Source organism: Mustela lutreola, chromosome 10 (genome assembly GCF_030435805.1).
Source record: "Mustela lutreola isolate mMusLut2 chromosome 10, mMusLut2.pri, whole genome shotgun sequence".
Lineage (NCBI taxonomy): Eukaryota > Metazoa > Chordata > Mammalia > Carnivora > Mustelidae > Mustela > Mustela lutreola.
In genome coordinates, this window is record NC_081299.1 from 19,023,780 (window position 1) to 19,045,907 (window position 22,128).

At 49.4% G+C, this 22,128-nt stretch overlaps 1 protein-coding gene across 1 annotated transcript; it reads right to left on the reverse strand.

The window, feature by feature from the left end:
* Window positions 1-5,005: 5,005 nt before the first annotated feature.
* Window positions 5,006-21,673, reverse strand: TRIM63 (tripartite motif containing 63). The gene is made up of 10 exons (XM_059137519.1): window positions 21,601-21,673; window positions 15,768-16,233; window positions 14,763-14,935; window positions 12,658-12,826; window positions 11,806-11,901; window positions 10,389-10,622; window positions 9,609-9,631; window positions 9,165-9,289; window positions 6,878-6,952; window positions 5,006-5,611 (listed from the first exon to the last, which is right to left on the reverse strand). Exons 2-10 carry the CDS (start codon window positions 15,924-15,926, stop codon window positions 5,601-5,603), a joined length of 1,065 nt encoding a protein of 354 aa, XP_058993502.1. The 5' UTR covers window positions 15,927-16,233; window positions 21,601-21,673; the 3' UTR covers window positions 5,006-5,600.
* Window positions 21,674-22,128: the final 455 nt, after the last annotated feature.

Here is a 22,128-nt window from a genome sequence, read left to right on the forward strand (position 1 = left end):
AGCCTTATGGGTGGACTCTGATAGGGACCTATTATATAGAAAACTCTGGACTGCTGACCTCTCAGCCCAGTCACTTCATCATCCCCAGTACGCTTGGTCTAGGGGACCATGGCTTGGCTACGTCCCTTCAGGTAGACAAGTGTTTAAGTTGCAAGCTACTTGCCCACACCATTGGGGATAAAGAGGTTCCTTCAGTCTTTCCTGGACAAGAGTCACTTTATTTGGAGACCAGGTGTGCGGAGTGAGGGTGGCAGCACCATGCCTACCCAGACTGGGTACCCACTGAGTGCCTTTCCACCTTCTGTTGTCAGTGAGTGTGAGAAAGGTCTACCTTAAGCTTTGTGGTTTTCCTGGTATAATCTAAGAACCAGAAGATCCAGCATTACCTGGAAAAGGTGTTAAAATGCAGGTTCCCAAAAGGCTGCATCAAACTAACTCAATCAGAATCTTAAAACTTGGGGCACCTGGGTGGCTCAGTGGGTAAAGTGTCTGCCTTCGGCTGGGGTCATGATCCCAGGGTCCTGGGATCCAGCCTCAGAATGAGCCAGGAATCACATGGGGCTCCTGCTCAGTGGGGGTGGGGTGGGGGGGGTGGGGAGTGGAATCTGTTTGTCCCTCTTGCTCTGCTGCTTCCCCCCACTTATCCACTCTCTCAAATGAATAAGTGAAATCTTAAAAAAAAAAAAAAAATCTTATGACTTATTTGATGGCAAATGTTTACGGTTTAAAAAGCATATTTTGGGGGCGCCTGGGTGGCTCAGTGGGTTAAAGCCTCTGTCTTTGGCTCAGGTCATGCTCCCAGGGTCCTGGGATTAAGCCCTGCATCAGGCTCTCTGTTCAGTGGGGAGCCTGCTCCCCCCACCCCTTGCCTGCCTCTCTGCCTACTTGCCATCTCTCTGTCAAATAAATAAATAAAATCTTTAAAAAAAAAACAAAAACATATTTTTTGTGTCCCTCGTTCCCTTCAATTCAGAGCACATTGTAAGTCTTAATAGATGCAGATTTATAAGTTGGATTCAGATGTATGTATTCATTTTGTAAAAACCTTTTATGGCAATTTTCCTTTAAATTAATACTTTCCAAGATGTACTTTAATTGATTTGCAAGAGTATGACCAGTCAAGACTTTGATACAGTGAAAAAGTGCTAGGTCCCCTTATTTTATGCCAGGAGGCCTAAGGGAATGACCTAGCAATTCCTAGACCTCAACCTAAGGAATTTTATTTTTAAAAATAGAGATTCCAGGGGCACCTGGGTGGCTCAGTCTGCTAAGTGTCTGACTTTTGATTTGGCTGAGGTCATGATCTTAAGCTTGTGGGATTGAGCCCTGTGCCAGGCTCCACACTCAGCAAGGTCTGCTTGAGATTCTCTCTCCCCACTCCCCCTGCCCATCCCCCCTCCAGCACCTGTGCTTGCTCTCTCCCCTCTGTCTCTCTCAAATAAATAAAGCTTTAATAATTAAAAAAAAAAGTACCTTTACCTAAAGTATTGAAAGATAAAATGATTTGATATTTGGGATTTACACCCCAATAATCTCAGTGCTAGGAATGGGTAATGATAGAGATGAAACAAATGTGTCAAAAACTGTTGAAACTGACTGATGGGTACTTTATACTATTCCCTTTACCTTTCCATATGCTCGAAATTTTCCCAAATTAAAGGTTTAGGGAAAAATAAACTTTTTCTGGGGCACCTGGGTGGCTCAGTGGGTTAAGCCTCCGCCTTCAGCTCAAGTCATGATCTCAGGGTCCTGGGATGGAGCCCCGCATCGGGCTCTCTGCTCAGCTGGGAGCCTGCTTCCCTATCTCTCTCTGCTTGCCTCTCTGCCTACTTGGGATCTCTCTCTCTCTCAAATACATAAATAAAATCTTTTAAAAAATAAAAAATAAACATTAAAAAAATTTAACTTTTTCTGGTGATTCAAATGCAGCAGGCTATGGAACCATATTGAAGATTCACTGGCATAACCCCTTTGAAGCTTTCCTTTCTTACAGCAATGATCTTAAAGGAAGTTTGTTTGTTTGTTTGTTTGTTTTAAAGATCTTATTTATTTATTTGACAAAGAGATCACAAATAGGCAGGGAGGCAGGTGGGGGGTAGGGGGAAGTAGGCTACGGCTGAGCAGAAAGCCTGACGCAGGACTCTATCCCAGGACCTTGGGATCATGACCTGAGCCGAAGGCAGAGGCTTTAAACCCACTGAGTCACCCAGGGGCCCCTTAAAGGAAGTTTTTGATCAAGAGCCTTTCGTACTATCCTTAAGTGTTCTGGTTTTCAAGAATAAGCAGAGCCCTTTGTGTGGCCAAATAGAGACCTTCCCATTTGCAATCAAGAGATACTTCCCTGGAACTAAAACATTGTCTACTAGCTTTGACTGCCTTCTCTGTTCTTTCCGATAAGAGATCAGTCCAGAAGATAGTGGACTGTTATGCCTTTTCTCACGTAATCAGCAACCTGGAGTCAGAATGTGGACACGTTGTAATACTGATTCTTGTGATTTCAAAATGATGGAGACCTTTCTCTTTCTGTCCGGAAATTCCATCGGTCATGGCCTATCGGAAGATATTTCAGGACTATAAAGAAAAGCAAGTGTGTGATTACCTAAAAAAGGCACGACAGTGGCTACCTCCAAAGAGGGGGCCGCCTGGGCTTCCAGGGGCTGGCAGTGTTCTCTTCCTTGCCTTGCACAGTCCCAACTCAGAATAGCATTATGCAGCAGTTTCTTAAATCTATAGCCCGTTTTGGTTACTTGTTTACTTTGTGTTGGGGCCGCTTTTAGGCAAACGGGGATCCCCCCTCAAAATATCCATAGGCCTGAAGTAACCAATGGGCTACTTATTATACGGCACAAGTACCAAAAAGGGGGAAGGTTCCATGCCTCACCACACTGCCTCACCTTCCTCCTTTATAAACAGCGGCGACCCCTGCCTCCTTGCAGACAGCCTGGCCTCTGCTGTCCTGCCCTCTGCTCCCGTCCAGGTATATTCAGTAAACTTCTATCTCCTTTATTCTGCCTCAGGTGATTTTTTTTTTCTTTTAAAGTAGGCTCCATGCCCAGTGTGGGACTTGAACTCATGACCCTGAGATCAAGAGTCACATGCTTAGGGTGCCTGTGTGATTTAGTAGGTTAAGAGTCTGCCTTCAGGGGCGCCTGGGTAGCTCAGTGGGTTAAAGCCTCTGCCTTCGGCTCAGGTCATGATCCCAGGGTCCTGGGATGGAGCCCTGCATAGGGCTCTCTGCTCAGCAGGGAGCCTGCTTCCTCCTCTCTCTCTCTGCCTGCCTCTCTGCCTACTTGTCATCTCTCTCTCTCTGTCAAATAAATAAATAAAATCTTAAAAAAAAAAAAAAAAAAAAAGCTGACCTGCTTTCAGCTCAGGTCATGACCTTGTGGTTCTGGGATGGAAACGGCGTCAACGGCAGGCTCCCTGCTCAGCAGGGAGTCTGCTTCTCCCTCTCTCCCTCTGTCACTCACCCCTGCTTGTGCTCGCTCACTCTCTCTCTCAAATAAGTACATAAAATCTGAAGAAGAAGAAGAAGAAGAAGAAAAAGAAGAAGAGGAGGAGGAAGAAGAGTCACATGCTCTATCAGCTGAGCCAGCCAGATGTCCCGCCTCAGGTGAATTCTTGTCACGGCCTGCACCACTGACTTCCACACAATGTCACCCCACATATGGGGGCCCTCATCCTCTCAGGAGATACACCCCATTTAGACACCATAACTGGTTAAAAAAAAATAGTAACTTGAGAAAGGATTAGAAATGAGAGAAAATTTTAAAAATTCAAAGTTAGGGACTGAGTGAGCCTTGGTCCCAGAATAAGAATGGACAAAGGTGTGATGGGTTTAAAGCACTTTTGTAAAGTGAACTGCACAGGATACTAGTTCTGGATGACATCCCGTGAATGAATAAGCTGGGAAATGTTGGGTTAAATACTCAATCCACCAGGAAATATCAAGCGGTGGTATTTCAAACACCATGAACTAGATGGACCAATCACTGTCTAAGGTTAAATCGCCTTCTTTATGGCAGGACTGCTCAGAGCTCTTACCTTGCTGCTGTGTTATCAATGTTGAAAACATGGGACAGACTCTGCAGTGTTTCTCAAATGCCTAAGTTTGCAGCATCTCAGACCCAGTAAGTCCCTCCTTGGATCCGCTCAGCCTCACCTCTCTACTGGCCCCTTGGCTCCTTGATCCTGGAGACCCTGGATGCTATTTCAGCCTTGGTCTCTGCCTCACCCATCCCCTAGCTCTGGTGGCTGGCTCGGCCTTCCCTGCATTAGGCTGGGCTCCCACAGAGCCGCTCTTGGGCCGCCTGTGGTGAGAGTAGCAGCCGCGCCAGCAACCATGTCAAGCCAGCACCCATGTCCAACCTAACCGGGGCCCGGAGGCTCTGCTCATCCCAACACCTGCAGTCAGGTGTGCCTTTTAGCCTACCCCTCCCCCCCCTGCAGCTGCCCCAAGGTGGAGGGAACCGGAAGTGAAACCCAGAAGTGCAAGGGAATTAACACTCTGGGAGGCAGACTTATATCCTGAGACAGAGACAGAATTCCCTCCCTCCTTCCTTCTGATGAACTGGTTTGAGCAGTGCTGTGTTCTTTATGACCTGCTAGAAACATCTCATGGAACTGAGCAAGTAGCAGGGGGTCTCTTGGTGATGCTGTGGCTGGCTCAGTGATGCCCCACATCCCATGTCACATTTGCTTCCCTGCTTTCTTGTCCCGCTGCCACTTCCTGCTCCTCTGGCTGCCCTGGGATCGCACCGAGGCTACAGCATTGAGGCTTTGCTTCCGTCCCAGTGTTTGGGAGAACCAGAGAACAAGGCACTAAACCTGTTTCTTGGGGACCCCCTCTCAGGGTCAGTTTTCCGTGCCCCTCCCATTGGGAAATGCTATTTTAAAGAATTTCTTCTTTGGTGGGGCAGAAACCAAGTCCACAGCACACTTCTCATCAGGCCATCTGTCCATCCGCTCTGAGCTCATCTCTCCAGAACAACAGGCTGAATGAAACCCCAGCTCTTTGATAATAACAGAAAGAGAGCGCTGTGCATTTATTGAACAACATGTAACACAAACTCAGGTGCCATCCCCTACTTCATCGATGGGCTTTGACACCTGTTCCGGTACAGTATCCCTTTCTAGGCCTGTGAGTGATCCCCAGCCCTCCCTCCCGGGAAAGGAAAAGGGCAGCTTTGTCAGCCTGACTTCCCTCCCCTCTTTCTAACAATAGCTGGTCACACAATGACCAGGCATTATCATACAAAAGTTCCTTTACAAAAAGCACCAATTGGCATACATATACAAGTATATACAAAAAAATCACATTTAAAAAATGTACAAAATATTCCATTTTGCACCAACGTAGAAAAGTGTCCTGTGTGGTTGTTTCAAGCACGTTTCCAATTCTGGTTCAGTGGCTGCTGGACACAGCAGTGGGGGTCCTACTGCTAGTCCCTGCTCTCTGAGTGGAGAGAAGACACACCTTCCCATTGCCCCTCCAGGGGCCCCGACCCCTCCCACCCTGGGCCTGTCACCAAGGTGGCTGGGCCCCTCCCCACCCTCCCCGGCATCTCTGCATCCAGAAGGTCTCTCCCTCATCCAGTTCCTTACTGGTGTCCTGCAAGAAAAAGACAAAGAAACACAAGGTGAACCAGGGCACGGGGGATCTAGAGTTTACCAAACTCCAGTGACAAAATTATCAGACTCCAATTCCTGCCTGGCCTCTGCCTTCTTAAAGAAAAATAGAATTTAGTCGTCAAAACATGATGGATTGCACATCCAACACAAAACTCCGAAATTCGGAGTACCTGTATTTTTCAACTGGATTGGAATTGAGTTCCAATAGTAACTTGGCTTGAAAAATTCTATTAGCAAACATGTGCTAATTAGCAAACGCGTCCTTTCTATGCGCCACTGTGTTAAATGATCACATCTACTCTTCACCAGAACCTTTTGAGGTCAGTAGTATCGCTCCCCCGTGCACAGATAGGTAGCCTGAGACTCTGAAAAGTTGTGAGCAGCCCAAGATTATACCATTCGTTTCTGGGAAAGCTGCCATTCAGAACCCAGGCACTTAACCACGCTCTGCAGCCCAGAGAGTTTTCTAAATGACTTGCGGGAGGGCACGTGGGTGATCAGATGCTCCCGGGCCAGCGGAGGACTAGACTGAGTGGCAGACTGACAGTGGTGGGCGGAGCAAACTGGCAGAGGGGGCGGTCCCTACCCAGCGCCCGCTCTCTGGGATTGGTGGGGCGGGTGGGGGCAAGCATTGTTAGCTCTTCCCAAAATTTTACAAGAAGGTAGAGATCCAGATTCTTAGTTGAAAGTTCCTTAAAACAAAAAACAGGGGCGCCTGGTTAAGCCTCCAACTCTTGATTTTGGCTCACGTCACAATCTCAGGGTCGTAAGACTGGGCATGGAGCCGGCTTGGAATCCTCTCTCTCCCTCTCCTCTCTCTCTCTCCCTCTCTTAAAAAACAAAAAAACCTCCCCCCATTTCCTAATTTTTTAAATGTTGGCAACTAATTTTTAAAAATTTAAACATTGTGCTAGCCAGACAAAAGTTAGGCCAACCTGGCTCATAACTCCCTTGTCTTTTACGTTTTTTTTATGTTACCCTGTATTGCTTTCCACTCAGGAAGATCATTTAGATATAAAATGAGAGCTTTTTATTGTGAATCATTTTTTGGTGGTTTTGTTTTTTTTTTTTTTTTCCTCTCAGGGTAAAGAGAACAGGACTTTACCCTCAGAAGGGATAAAACACATATCAGGGCCATCACCACATACTGGCCTCATCCCCCGGGGTCCAGCATAGGACTTTGCACACAGTCAGGATTTCGTGGTGTTGAATGACTGAACAAACAAACAAACGATGAATTTCTTACCTTCTTCCTTTCTCTCTGTGGACTCTTCCCCTTCCTGATCTTCTTCTTCTTCAATGAACTCTTCCTCTTCCTCATCTGTGTGTGACAAAGAACCACTGTATTAGGATGGGGCCAGCTCCTCAGAAGAGTTGCTCGAAGGGGCACCAGGCTGGAGACAGCACTTATCCAAACCCCTGCTGACCCCCAGTTGGGACCCCATGGCCATGTGGCGACATGAGTGGCCCCGGAGGTGACGAGCTTGCCGAACCTAAGCTACACGGAGACCTGCTTCCTCCTCCCCCTGGCGCCCTCCTTCCTTCTCACACCCCTCCAAAGTAGCAACAGCAGCTCCTATCGCTTGAGCTGCCAGTGTCCAGAGAGGACTTTGCGGGGAGCACGCTTTGTGCTTCTGCACGCCTCCCAGTTAGACAGAGACACACCACCTGAGGAGACCCGACTCCCTCAGGGATCAGAGTCCTTGTCTTGAAGGAATGTGCCCAGACTTTGAAATCTGCTTGCCTACCACTCCTTGTCCGGTTTTCCTCATTCCACAGCCTACAAAGGGGTGGCTGTGGGGTGGGGGATACTCCTGGGCCATCTCCTTGATAGTTCTCTGAAGCTGAACCCCAGACAGACAGACGGCGACCTATGTCCCCGCCTTCCCATCCCGGGACGTCACTGTCAAGCTTCACTAACAGGGAATGTGCCTGTTCTCCACTCCACCCTCTCCCAAGCCACTTCCTTAATGCTTCAGGGCCGTGCGGGAATCACCAGAGAGCAGGGCATTTGTCAAGAGTGTGTAGGGAGAGGTTTGAGAGAGATCATGCCTCCAAAACATCAGTCCAGTTTCTAGCTACATAGCCGGGACCTGTGCATAACCCAGGGGGTTTTGTTGTTGTTTTTGAATTATTATCATAATTAAGTGCTCTTAGCGGCATCTACTGAGCACTTACTATGTGCCAAATGTGCCAAGCATCGTGTGTGTGTGTGTGTGTGTGTGTGCACGCACACACGCGCGCACCAAACACTTTACACATATCGTCTCATAGAATCCTCCCTAGGGTTTTGGGAGCCAAATTCCTTGGTGGAGTCTGCTTAGGCTACTTACTCGCTGTGTGGCCTCCAGCAAATTATGGACCCTCTCTTAGCTTTCTTTCCTTAACTACAAAATGGAGACAACAATATAAACTATCTCATTAAGTTAAATGACAGAATTTAACAAGTGGGGTATTTTGGAATTCTGAGTATAGCTTCAACATCAGATTCTGAAAGCCAGTGTGGGACACAGCCCAGGAGAGTTCAGCTCTGGCTTTCCCAGCGGGTCATTGGAGCATCACCTCTCAAATCAGTACAACACTTAGCAAAATTGGATCCACTCTCTCTTTCTAAATAGCTACCTTGCAACTGTATGACCTTGGGCAAATCATTAAATCTTTGCTCTTCATCTGGCTTCCTCATTTCCCCTTATTACTTTCTCCTAATTATTGTTATGGTTATGTTGTTATAATTACTATAGGTACTCTGTGGTAGAGTAATTACAAACAGAAATGAGGAAATAAAAACAGATAAATTAAGGTGCCCAAGTATCAGAGATGGGAGAATTAAGAAGCGGAAGCTAAGCCCAGCCTTAGGCAGTAACTACTTTTTATCTAGTACATGGCAAACTCCCCTGCATCACTATCTTATCTGTTGCAAGAGCACCCTGGTGTGGTCATGACCAGTAGGCCCATGTTTTAACTTATTTTTTAAAGTTAGAAAATGCAGTTCAGGGGCGACTGGCAGACGCAGGCAGAGGAGCACGTGACTCTTGATCTCAGGGTCATGACTTCGAGCCCCATGGTGGGTGTAGAGATTACTTAAAATAAATAAAAATTGAAAAAGAAAATGCAGCTCGGAGAAGGAGAGGGGTTCACCAAAGGTCACACAGATAGCAACTGGCAGAACGTACATTTGAACTTAATCTGCCTGACTACAGTTGCCGTGTGCCTCCCAGCAGCGGGTCCATCTGTAATTGACTGAGTGATGACTATGTGCCAGGTGCTGTGCTAGGCTCTGGGCTCTTGAAGAACTTGGCTGTCAAAGTTTGGCTGTTTACTAGTGTACCTGCGTCCAGGTGGGGCTCAGTGGAAGGGAAGCAGATTACCAGGGGTGAAATAGACATGTTATCGGGGAAATATTATTAATATTATAATATTATTTTATAATATATAATATATTATTATTTTATAAAATATATTCTATTAATATTATAATTAATATTATTAATGTTATCGAGGAAATAGACATGTGGCACTGCCACCTCCTTTACCTGTCCCAAAGTCGATGGCCCTAAGGGCATCTGCTATGTGATCCAAGTCCAAAGTAAAGTAGTCCATGTTTTCAAAGCCCTGTTCTGTCTTCCCCAGCTGGCAACCCTTGGAAGCTTCCACAATGCTGTGGGGGTGGGAGAGAGAGAAAGGAGGGGCAGGGTGAGATTTCTGGGCCTCAGTGAGAGAAGGGGGTATCTTAGCTCCACTTCACATCAGTGCATGTATCTACGCCCACACCCAGGCCTTGCACCTAGAGGCTCCCCCTGGAGGGTGGGGTATTTCTCTCCTGTCACAAAAAGGCAGGGGATGCAAAGGCCAGGAAAGCTAGATTGGGCTGAGACCTTCCCAGCCGACCTCATGCACAGGGGGAGGTCCACTGGACAGAGGTCAAAGGCCTTGGTGGGAGCTGGGGCCTTGGATCATAGTCCTGGAGAGATACTGACCTTTTGATGAGTTGCTTTGCACTCTGTGGGGGGAAAGAGAGAGAGAGCGCAGGGTTAGGAATACAGAAGAAGTGGCCCCAAGAAATCAGCAAAAACAGTGACTGGGCCACAGGTGGGCCCTTGGTGCCATTCCGTAGCCTCAGTGGGACCTGCTCCCTGCTCTGACTTGAACAGCATTTGGGTTTTTTCCTTCTGTTCATGGTCTACACGGGTTTTGGTCATCACTCTAGGACCTTTCCACGGTCATGGCAGGAAGCTTGGATTTTCAGGGTATCATTCTAAACACTCTTAAACCCCCAAGTCTCCAAGATGAGAATCATACCCTAATCACCTTTTTATGCCCAATGTCTAGCCCAAACCCTGGTCCACAGTATGTGCTTGGGAAATTTTTATTGAGCTGTGAAATCTTATCGTTGATCCTTTTCTGTGCTCCCCCAACAAGCTTTTCTAGGGCAGGGCTGTGTCTTGTTCATCTCTGTTGTCTCTGCTTCTGTGGTTGACCCATAGAATGTTCTCGATGAACAGTCTCTACATGGACACTGTATTTTGCAGTTTACAATGCCATTTCACAAACATCCTCGTATTTGATCCTCACAAAATCAGTTAAGAGGAAAGAAGTTAGGAATCATTGTGCGCCCATTTTACAGACGAGGACACTGAGGCTTAGTGCCTTAAATGGCTTTCCCAGGAGCACACGGGTGACCAGTGACAGAGCATGACTTGCACTTTAGTCAGACCCGTTGGTTGAAGTGACCGCCCACCCCCTCCTGTTCTGCTCACCAAGAGGAAGATGGCCCCACCAGTCTCGTCCAGGGACTGGATGGCCGTCTCCACCAGCTTAGTGGACTTGTCCAGCTGTTCTCGGTACTGCTGGATGAGAGTCTCAATGAAGCTGAGCTTCTCCTCCTGCTCCCGTGTGATCCGCTGTAGCAGCTCGCTCTTCTTCTCGTCCAAGATGGCGTACAGTACGTCAAACTTCTGGCTCAGCTCTTCCTTCACCTGGTGACTGTTCTCCTGGGGACAGAATTCTCTGAGTCGCACCCTGTGGGGTCCTCCTCCCTATTTCCGGCACTGGGATGGGTGTGTTAGGAATCAGAGGTCTGAAGCTGGGAGAGATCTGACTATGTCCCCATTTTGCAGAAGAGAAATGAAGGCTTAGCAAAAAGAAAGCACTTACTGAGATCTCATAGCTACTTAGCAGACCAGGGACATTTGGAGGCTGGTGTCATGGAGAAAGCTAGCCCCTTCCTCAAAAATAGAGACTCCAGGGCCCTCTGTGTGCACCTAAGTCACTCTCTCCCTCCCCACAACCCCATTTTAGGATCATGACTGGATTCAGGAAGCTCTGCCTCAGTTGGTCCTAGCAGGGCCTCTTCTAGGCCTCCTCATTGAGGCTCCCTTCTCTCCAACACAGATGCTACCTCTTGGTTTGCTTACTTATAAAATAGGAATAATAATAGTATCTCATCAGACTGGGGGCCTCTATTACCCTCTCTCAGACTGGGAGCATCTCATGAGTAGTAGCAATGCACCCCTCTTTCTCTTGAAGCCTCCCTTCCCACAACTCTTCGCCCACCAGGAGTAAGATGATCCTTCTCCCCACCTCCTCTCTAGCTCCCCTACCTCAAGTGGAGATGGAAAATCATGGCTGCTTTTGCAGAGATAGAAAATTTTCCTTCTGCTTCTATAGTCTTGCTACTCACAGTGTGGGCCATGGACCCACAAGCTGGGCAACACCCCAGGAGTTTGTTAGGAATGCAGAACCTCATGCCTCTCTCCAGACCTACTGAATCAGAACTTGAATTTTAACAGGATCCTGGGGTGATCTGAACCGCTTTTAAGTTTGAGAAGCTTTAGTCTACCACACATTGAAGACAACACTCTGGAAACTATTAGTGCTGAAGAAATATTGAGAATTATTGCTGGGATGCTCCCTGGGGTCAGGGATCAGGTCTGTCTTGGTCACCACCCCATCCCCAGTGCCTTTGGCAGGGCCCGGCCCACAGCTGTGTTCCAGAAGCCTTTGGTGAATGAGTGGATGAATGGAACAGTTAGTCCCCACCCCACCAACCCCGCTTGAACACCCCAGCCTCTAGGCCCCAACCAGCAGCCACTACCCCCAGGTGAACCTTCACCTCAGAAACCAGGTTGCCCCGAGAGGCGTCGGACCCCTAGACAGAACTCCCTTCCTTCTCACCTTGGTCACTCGACAAGAGTCTTCCAGCTGAGTGATGATGGTGTGCACGCGGTCGTTCCCCGCCACCAGCATGGAGATACAGTTACTCAGCTCAGTCTAGTGGCAGGACCGGCGGAGGGGGAATCAGGAGAGGAGAGACAGAAATAGTCTCAGAGCCTGTCTTCTTGGGGGTGGCACCCGCCCTCCCCTCTCTGCCAGAAAGAGCCTCTTTCTGAGCTGCCGTTCGGGGCCAGAGCAGAGAACATCAGAGAGATACTGCGTCCCTGATGTTATAAATGAGGCCCAGAAAAGAGGACATGACCAAAATACGACAGCAATGTACTATCAGAGGAAGGGTCTGTTTCTAGGAAAGAAGGGACACAGAAAAGAAATAGAGTTGGAAAGTTCTAGAAGAGAGAGATCAAGACAAGAGTGGGAGGCAAGGAAGAAGTGTCCAGAAAGAGGGGCCACAGCTTAGTGCATGGGAAGGATGATGGGACTCCCGCAGGCCTGGGGACCCCGGCAGGGGGTGGTGGTGGGTTCTGGGCCACTTTCTGCCACAGGAGAGGTAATGAGCACAGCACAGAGGTATCTGGGACCCAAAGCACCCTGGGATTTAGAAGTCGTGGCCTGAGAGGACCCTGGTGGCCTGACCCAGGGGTCTGGTCGCTCCCCTGTGGCCACACCCAGGTGCTCTCAAGTGGCTCTAAGTATAACCCATGAGCTCAGCCACCTCCTCCTGTGGCCTGGGAAGTCCCTCCAGAGGGACTATTCCTGAAAGGCCGGCTCAGCAGATCGACAGGGATCAAATCCACATCCTGAATCCTCCAGTCATGCCCCGCAGGCCCAGGTGGAGGCCACCCTGGCCAGTACCTTCTGTCCCTGGAAGACACTCTGCAGCGGGGCCACCTCGCAGGCCTTGTGAGCCCCAAACACCTTGCACATGGAGCACGTGGGCATCTCACACGTGAGGCAGTAGATGTTGATTTTCTCGTCCTCATGCTCCTTGCACATGGGGTGGCTGCCCTTCTGCAGGGGCCGACTGCAGTGGAGAAGAAGCGCAAGTCAGATGGGGGGAGGCCCTGTCTCCTGCCCAGCTCCAGCACCCCCTCACCCCTGATCTAGGGCCTGAGCTCTCAGTGACTGGCTGTCTCCAGTCCTCTTCATTTTCTGGAGACCCAGAAACAGGAAAGCCAGTGACACCAAGGCTGTCCTCATATCCTGGGACTCTGACGCTGGTGGTGGGCCGTAGGCCCCGCCAGTGCTGAACATGGGAAAGGCTGTAGAATCCCAGGGTTGGAACTGGACAGAAAGGTGAACTGACTTGCCCAAGGTCACCCATCTGGTCAGGGCAGGGGAGACAAGAGTGCACTTGCTCTAATTATAGCCCCTGTAGCTCTTGGTGAATGTGGGCCGGACTCTGAGCAAAGCAATTTATACTCATAGCCTCACTGAATTCTATATTTAATCCACCAGACTGTAACGGCCATCAGAGCAAGGAGACTTGCCTCTCCTCATCTCTGCAGCGTGAAGTGCGTGGCGTGGAGGCGAGCGTGACTCGGGGCAGGTGGCGGAACACATCAGTAAACACGTTGGGAGGGTGGCCCCAGGTTCAGCAACGGAGGCAATGTGTGGGTCCCAAGTCACACAGCCAGAACACGGCAGCCCAGGGATGGCTAACAGGTCAGCCTAAGCCTCGACTTCAAGTCCAGAAAGGTTTTTCCTTCCCAAACACACATTCTTCAAATGCTTTTCTCCCTCGGTGGTGTTCTCTCCTTTGGGACTCTGGCATGTTATTTGTGTTTCTCTTGGGGCATCAGTTTCTTCCCATCTGAGGCTCAGTTTTTGGGCCTCAGTCCTACCTCCCCAGCTAGACTATACGCTCATTTAGAGCCAACCCCGTGTCTACACTGCCGCTGCTTTCCCAGCCCCTAACACAGCGAGGATCTCACAAGTGTCAGCTGATGACTGTCCCCCACCCATGGCAATGCCTCGCCTCTGAACAGCCATGCACAACTGGTCACACGCCAGGCATTATTATCTCCCCGTTCTTAAATAAGTTCCTTTCCAGACTTACCTTCCTTTCATCCTTTAGCCCAGGGCCCCCCATCCTGGCAGGGGTCTCCCTTTGCCACCTGGCTCTACCCCCACCCTCTGACCCTCTCTGAGCCTCCATTTCTTCACTGGAGAACAAGGGTAAGAATGCTGCATGGATTACCGTCAGAATTAAACCAGAGTCACACACTGAAAATGCTTAGTATGGTGGGTACACACAGTCAGACTCGCCAATGGTTCGCCCAGTCAGGGCTTTTTCTCACGAAGATTGGACTGTCCCCTGTGCTTGGGAAGGACACTGCCTGCAGGCAGCCACTGAGTGACGGTTTGGGACCAAAAGGCCTGAGGGCAGCAGCCTGGAAGACTTGTTGGAGCTGCTTCCGGCCACTTCTCTTCCCAGCTGGGAAAACTTGGGCAATTGACATCATCTCTTTAAGCCTCAGCTTCCTCATCCATGAAATGGGGCTGATGAAAGTCATGCCTGATCCACAGGATTGTGGTGGGGCAGCAAGAGGAAGCTTCCCCAGGGCCTGCAGTGATTGCGGTCACCTTCACCATAGAGAGTCCGGCTGTGTTCTCTCTGGGCACTTTTCTTTGCCTGTCGTGGCCACTTAGGTGGCCCCAGTGCATCCCTCTCCCTGTCACATCTTGCCCTTCCCCTGGTTCCTATCTCAGTCTCTGCTAGGAGGGCAGCCTAATGTCTGGGCTCTTCCTATTCCCTGAGTGACACTGAGAGCCAGGGCTGGGGGATAGAGATGAGCCTCCGCTCTACTTGAGGAAGAGGGAGATGGCTCTCTGGACTAGAGAGTCTAGCTGCTCCAGCCAGGGCACTGGACCCCAGGCAGATGGGAAGGAGCCTGGGAGAGCCAGGCACAGACCAGCTGGGGAGGAAGGATGGGCTCCTGGCTGCCAGATGGACTGACCTGGAACATTCCTGCTTGTAGATATCAATGATGTTCTCCACCAGCAGATTCCTCTGCAGGCCATACACTCCATGACGATCCATGATCACCTCGTGGCGGCAGGAGGGGCAGCGGAAACGGCCACCAGACATGGACACGGAGCCAACCCGGTTGGTCCAGAAGGGATTTGCAGCCTGCAGGTGACAAGGACAGAGGTGAAGCCTGGGACAATCTCTGATTGTCCTTCTTCCTGTTCCCCCCAACCATTCTTGTCAAACCATTTGACCTGGAGCTCCCCACCCTGAGATGAGAGCCAGCCCACTCACAGCCGGGAGCACCTGAAACAGCTAAGCAAGTCTGGGATCAGCAGACCTAGGTTCAAGTCACAGTCATCCTCTGAATGACTTTGGGCAAGCAACCTTCTCTCCCCAAGCCTCCAACCCATTCATGCAAGGGGCATGATTATTAGACCCAGCTGGGAAGGCTGCTAATTCAAAGACGAAATTGTGAGAGAATATTTTGTAAAGTGCTTCTGGAAACCTTGAGTCCTGCCTCTTCCCATTCCCTTGTGAAGCCCATATTATATGGAACCAGCCTCAAGAAGGAAGATGCCTCTACTGCCCAGTGTCTCCTGGCCACCTTCCTCCTCCTAAAGCTCTGGGCCCCTTGCCACCAGGGAGCTGGCTCCAGCCCCTGAGGTCTGGTTTCTCTCTCCTCTCCGCCTGCCTCTCCCACTTATCGCTTGAGGCATTTGACTCCTGATTGGAGAGTCAACTGCAAGCTCAGGCAGCGGTGGGGGAGCTGGGGGCAGGGTGGGGACGGGAAACACACGTCATGGAGAAGGAATGGGGCAGCCAGAGCTGCCCCTGAGCCTCCTTCAGCCCCTAGGTCTCCTCCAGGATTTTCTCTGTCCGGGAGAAAGCCAGCCCTTGTTTAGAAGCCCTTGACCAAGAGAGAATGGCTTTCCACCACAGGAATGCTGAGCCGCCACCTGGGGCCCGGGACTCAGCCCCGCCCGGCACTGACCTGGAAGATGTCATTGGCACACTTCCGGCAGAGGTTGTGTTGACAAGGCAAGATGACCACCGGCTTGGTAAACATCTCAAGGCAGATAGGACAGATCAGCTGCTTCTCCAGGTTCTCCATGGGGTTCCCATCCTGGATCAGGCTTGATTTATAATCCATATTGTCGGGAGCTGTGGGGGTTCACCTGGCTGCCTCCTTCACCGGCTTTGCTCTACGCAGACCTGGGGTCTTGCCTTTGTCACAAAATACCCACACAGAGCCTCTTTGCCTTCTTCTCCTGGTGCCCGAATTCTGTCTTGGTCTGAGGCCCCTCTGATATTTATAGCTGGGTCCCGGTCACATGAGCCCCAAGAGGGGACCAGCTGAGCATTCCAGTGCCAAGTGGCTGGCTGGGGCTTGAGTTTCCTCCAGGCCTGAAAGACCGGCCCTCTCAAATCACATGGAGGGATGAGCAATCGCTGTTCTCCTGGGAGGAGGGTCGTAAACAAGAACAGCCTGTTCGTGGGCTGGCGTGGGGGGAGGAAAGGCTACCAGAGTTTCCTCCAGAGACTAGTCTCCCAGAGCAGGCAGGTAAGCTAGCAAGGGGACCCAAGGAATGGGGCCACTGAGATTTGCAGGATTAATTGCCAGAAGTCCCTCACTGCCCTCAACCTCCTCCTCTAGAGTACCGAGTAGCTCCTGAGAAGAGGGGTCAGGGCAGCCCTTCTCTCTGAGCCCATCTCTGAGCCCAGAATATTGCTAGACATCTCGCGACCCCACTCCAGCGAGCCCATCCCTCCTGCATCCATTGGCCACTAACTTCACTCTAATGTTGGAAGGGCTTCCTTGAGACATAGTCCAGTGCCCCGGTGGGGACCCTGAGGTCCAGAGAAAGAAAGGAACTTATTCATAGTCATTTAGTAAGTCAGTGGCAAAGCCAGGAATCTTTTTCATTCATCAGACATTTCTCTGAGTACTAACTATACATCAGGCACCAGGGTGACAGCTAAATGAGTAATCCCTCTCCCTTCCCTGAGAATCTCACAGCCCAGGGAGGGAGGCAAACAGAAATTGCTCTCATGGGTGCCATGAAGCCCTACCTGGATACTTAGAGGTTATCCAGATGTTCCCCTTTGCTCTCTGCACAAATTTAAATTTTTCTCTACGTTCTTCTGGACATCTTCTGCGTTGGCAGGTAGAAGTTATTAGAGTATTTCCAATGGCTATTTTTAAGGTAGAATCTCACACAAAGGGAAATAGGGCCAGCCAGTGTCAGGTACTGGGACAGGAGTGGGGTCAGTGACAGTGGGCCTCAAGGATGAGCCTAAGAGACCATAGAACATACAGGAGTGTCCAGGGTCTCATGAAAGAAGGGTGGTAGGAGAGGAGGTTGGGTCCCCTCTGCCTGAAGAAGAGTTGATGGTTAGAGCCCTGAGAGAAGACATAGAGGAGCCAACTGTGGGGTGAGGGGAAGAAGTGAGAGCAAGAACCAGTCACAGAAAGAGCAGGAGGCCCAGAGGACAAGAGGCTAGGGAATTTTTTTTTTACAATTTTATTTTTTTAGTAATCTCTGTACCCAATGAGGGGCTTGAACTCACAACCCCGAGATCAAGAGTCCCATGCTCCACGAACTAAGCCAGCCTGGCACCCCATGAGACTGCAGAACTTTAAGGAAGGGGTGGTCCCCACCAAAATGTTAATGGCTAGTTTTTGCTGAGCACTTGCTGAGTGCCAGGCACCATGCTAAGCGCTTCGTAAGTGTTATTTCATTTTATCACCCCAAGAGCCAGCACATAAGACCTGTTCCATCCCCATTCCACAGATGAGGAAACTGCAGTACAGAGCGTAACATAGCTGCCATGAAATAACACAGCTTGCAAGAAAATGGCTCTAGGACACAAATGCAGGCATGCTTGACTCAGGAGCCCAAACTCCCTTTGTTATTTATTTATTTATTTACTTACTTACTTACTTATTTTTAGAGAGAGTGCACATGCTTGAGCAGAGGAAGGGGCAGAGGAAGAAGGAGAGAGAGAAAAAAAACCAGATTCCTCACTGATCGCGGAGCCCAATGGGATGTGGGGCTCGATACCATGACCCTGAGATCATGATCTGAGCCAAAATCAAAAGTCAAAAGCTCTACCCACTGAAGCATGCAAGTGTCCCCCAACCCCACCCCAAGCTCCTTCTATCTTCCTTCTCTATCTACTGAATGCAGGTCAACACTGCCAGGCCAGCTACGGGTCGGAAGATGGGGAGGGGGCCATCCCTTCTTCCTTGCTCATATCTCAGTTTTGTTCAGATATCAGACAGCACTGTTCTCCAGGAAGGTGGACCTCTCCAAGGCCACGGGAGACTAAGGCTTAAAGCTATCATGCTAATCCCATTCTCCTTTGCCTTGGTGATATAGCTGTGGCCTAGGAGACCCAAAGGGCTCGAGGAAGTAGGGGAAGGATAAAGTGAAGGGCAAAAGGAAAGCTTCATTCTTGCCTTTGAATGGGGCTGTGAGAAGGTGGGGCAGCAAGCTTACAGCCAAGATGGGAGACAAGTCTCAGGGACACGTCCACTCTCTGAAAACAACAAGAAGGTTCCGTAGAAAGCACAGGGAACATTGATGCCATCACTGTGCTGCCAACTCACCCATCCCTGGAACTGCCCCCCACCTGACTATTTAAGATCTGAGAGAACAAATGTGATCATAGTGGAATTACTCTGTTACTTGCAGCAGAGAACATTCTGTGTACATTCAAGTCTCTACCTCCCATATGCCAACAATTCTCACATCTCTTGTTCCAATTCAGACCTCTCTTTTCCTTAAGTTGAAGATTTGTTGGAGATCTCTACTGGGATGTCCCAACAGCCCCTCGACTCCTCATACCCCCCCAAACAGACCACACCATCTTCCCCCACATCTAGCTCCTCCTTGCATTTTCCTTGTCTCGTGTCACAGTGAACACCACCACCATTCACCCATTTGCACAGACCAAAAAGCTGAGAGCTGGCTTAGGGCTCCCTATCCCTTCATTGCACACCTGGTCAATCTCTACATCAAGCATGGGCCTATCTTTGCTTCCCACCTGTCATCTTACCATCATCTGTTTGTGAGTCTGATTCTCCCTCTGGACCTTGAAGACTCTGAGGGTAAAGGCTGCCTCTGTTGATTCTGTACCCCCAGTACCTGGCACACAGTAGGCACTCAACAAATACTTCTTAAATGAATGGAGAGTGAATGAGTGAGTTCAGCAAAAGGGCAACAGGGTCACTGTCAGACTAGGGAAAGATTAAGGTACTTGAGCAAGTTTTTTCGGCGGGCACGTTGGAGAGAAAGTACTGGAAGATTGGAAGGGGAGGAATGGAGTAAATGATCCAGGCTCAGAAAGGAGGAGACTCTGTGTCTTAAGTTGGGAGGACAGAAAAGAGAAGAAGGAGGTGAGAATCAAATGCTGGGAAGGGGAGAGAAAGGTGGTCCTATCATGATCTCAGTCAAGAATGAATTGAGGCCAACTTCCGAGGCTTAGCCGGGGGAAGCAGAGCGTGGGTGGGCAGACCAGACAATGCGGGCCTGCAGGAGGAAGTCCCCTAGAGAGGGCTGAAAGGGCTGTGCGAGGGCGGAGGAGCCTCGCTGGTGTTTCATAACCATAGTTTTCTATTTGCAAGCGGCCATTCACATGGTTCCGTTGACTTTGTCCAGGACATTTGGCAGTCCAGGTGCAAAAGTCATGCAAATGGACAGTGGGATCCACTCCAGCCTGGGCCTGGGCCAGGCCAGCGCTGCTGAAAGTCAAGAGGTGAGGAAGGGGAATTCCCACGTGGGCCATGCTGGGCATCAAAACATGTCTTGTCACTTAATCCTCCCAACAGCTCTGCAAGGGGGTTATTATGATCTCCGTTTTATTTCCCAGGAGGAAACAAGGCTAAGAGAGTTAATTGGTCAAAGTCACAGAGCCACAAGTGGCAGCGCAGAGCTGGATTTCACATCTAAGATGGACCGACTCCTTACCCAGTGCTCTTCATGCTGAAGCATTTACCGAGTGCTTCTTGCGTGCTGGGCATTGGGTTAAGTCCTTCCCGTCCATGCTCTCTTTTTCAGTCCTCAATATAACTCAGTGAGGCATGGATCATGATTTTCCCTGTTTTGCAGCTGAGCAAGGAGGCTCAGAGAGGTTAAGTCACTTGGCAAAGTACCCCAGCCAGTAAGTGGCAGAGCCAGGATCAAAACCAAGATGTTACAAACTAGTATCATTACCAGCTGCTGGAACATACTGGAAAGCTATGGGCTGACAGATGAAGAGACAAACAAGGAGTATCAGTGTTGCGTCTGAGTCCGAGCTTTCGACCACTGTTTTACTGTCTCCCTCTTTGCACATCTCCTTGCTTATTTATTTTTAAGCTTTAATTTATTTATTTGAGAGAGAGAAAGTGAGTGAGAGAGAGAAAAAGCATGAGCAGGGGAAGGAGCAGACACAGAGGGAGAAGCAGACTCCCCTCCGAGCAAGGAACCCGACATGGGGCTCAATCCAAGGACCCTGGGATCATGACCTGAGCTGAAGGCAGATGCCCAGTCTACTGAGCCACCCAGGCGCCCCAAATTTTACTGTTTATTAATGAAAAATTCAAACCCACAGAAGTAGAGAGAAGAGTATAATGAACTCATGTAACCAAATCCAGCTTCATCTGCTACCAATAGTTCCCCAATCTTATTTCATCTACACCCACACACACTTCTTTTGTCTGAAACATTTTTTTAAAGATTCTTTTATTTATTTGACAGAGAGATAGAGTGTCACCGAGCACAAGTGGGGTGAGGGGCAGAGAGAGAAGGAGAAGCAGACACCCCGCTGAGCAACTTCCTGCTATGTGGGGCTCAATCCCAGGACTCTGGGATCATGACCTGAGCTCAAGTCAGACTCTTAACTGACTGAGCCACCCAGGCCCTGAGTCTGATATATTTTAAAACAAATCTTAGACATCAAGTAATTTCATCCATAAATACTTGCGTAAGCATTTCTAACCAATAAGGATTTTTTTTTACATAATTACAATGCCATTATCATATCTAAACAAAAATAACAAGAATTTCTTGATATTATCTAGTTTCCAAGCCATTTTCAGAGGACACAGATTGCCTCAAATGTCTTCTTACAGTTCACTTGTACAAATGAGATCCAAATAAGGTCTTACACACGGCATTTTGGTGATTTTGTCTCATTGATCACTTTTAATCTATAGTAATTGCTTTTCCTCCCATTCTTCTGTGCCATTGACTTGTCAGGAAATGATTCAGGGTATTATGATTCTCACTTGGACTTATTCGGAACTGAAGTCCAGGGAAGTCAAGTGACTTGCAGAATATCACCTAGCTAAGAGACAGACTTCATTTGGGACTGCCCCAAAGTCTGTTACCCATGGGAGGAGGTACCCATGGGAAACCAAGGGGTTCCCAGCTGGGTAGGAGTTAGGCAAAGCAGTGGGGGGAGATGGTCTGGACCTGACAAGGAAAAAGAGAGTTGGAAGGTAATAATAATTAAAACACTATTATTTTTGATTGACGGCTTCCAAGTGGCTGGACATCTACTAAGAGCTTCATGGCACTATTTCATTCACGCCTCACATCAGTAGGTCATACTTATGCCCATTTTGCAGATAAGGAAACTGAGGCACAGACTGGCATATGGAGTTGCACCAAGTCCCACGACTAGCGTAGGCAGAGCTGAAAGTGGTCAACTTAACCTCAAATTCTGTGCTGTTTTTGATTGTTACCAGAGAGGGGACTTTTGGAAACCTGAGATTTTGAGGTTGGATGGAGAAAACCCTGCCAGAGACCAGTAATGTGATGCCCAACAGCCACACCCACCTTCAGTTTCTTGTTTGCCAAAGGCAGCGACCATGAAGAAATGCTCCTCGAGGGTCTCTCCATGTCCTCAGTGGCTGGATTCTTGGAGGAGCTCTTGCAGGGATGGATGACTGGCTGACGCAGGCCTGGGGGCGGTGATGCTGGAAAGGAAAGTACCCGCCATCTCCGCTTTCATTTCCGCATAGCTTGGGGCTTGCTTAAATGTTTCCTTGGTACATTGTGGATCGGATGCCCTCCACGTGTGTGTTGTTCTCTCCCCTGCCCCCATGACCTCCCCAGGAGGATGGGGGCAGCCCTGCCTCTTCCTGTGGATTTCCCCTCAGGCCTCCGTGGTGCCTGAGCACCCTCAGATGAGGGTGGGGAGGACAAAATCTGTTTTTCTTACAGCTTGAGATCTCTGTCACATGCTTCAGGGTCATCCTCAACAAAGAATCATCCCAAATCACAAGATCAAACTGGTAGGTACTTAACCCAGAGGCTAAAGACAGACCAGCTGTCAGAGGCAGGTCAATGGGGTCTTGGCTATGA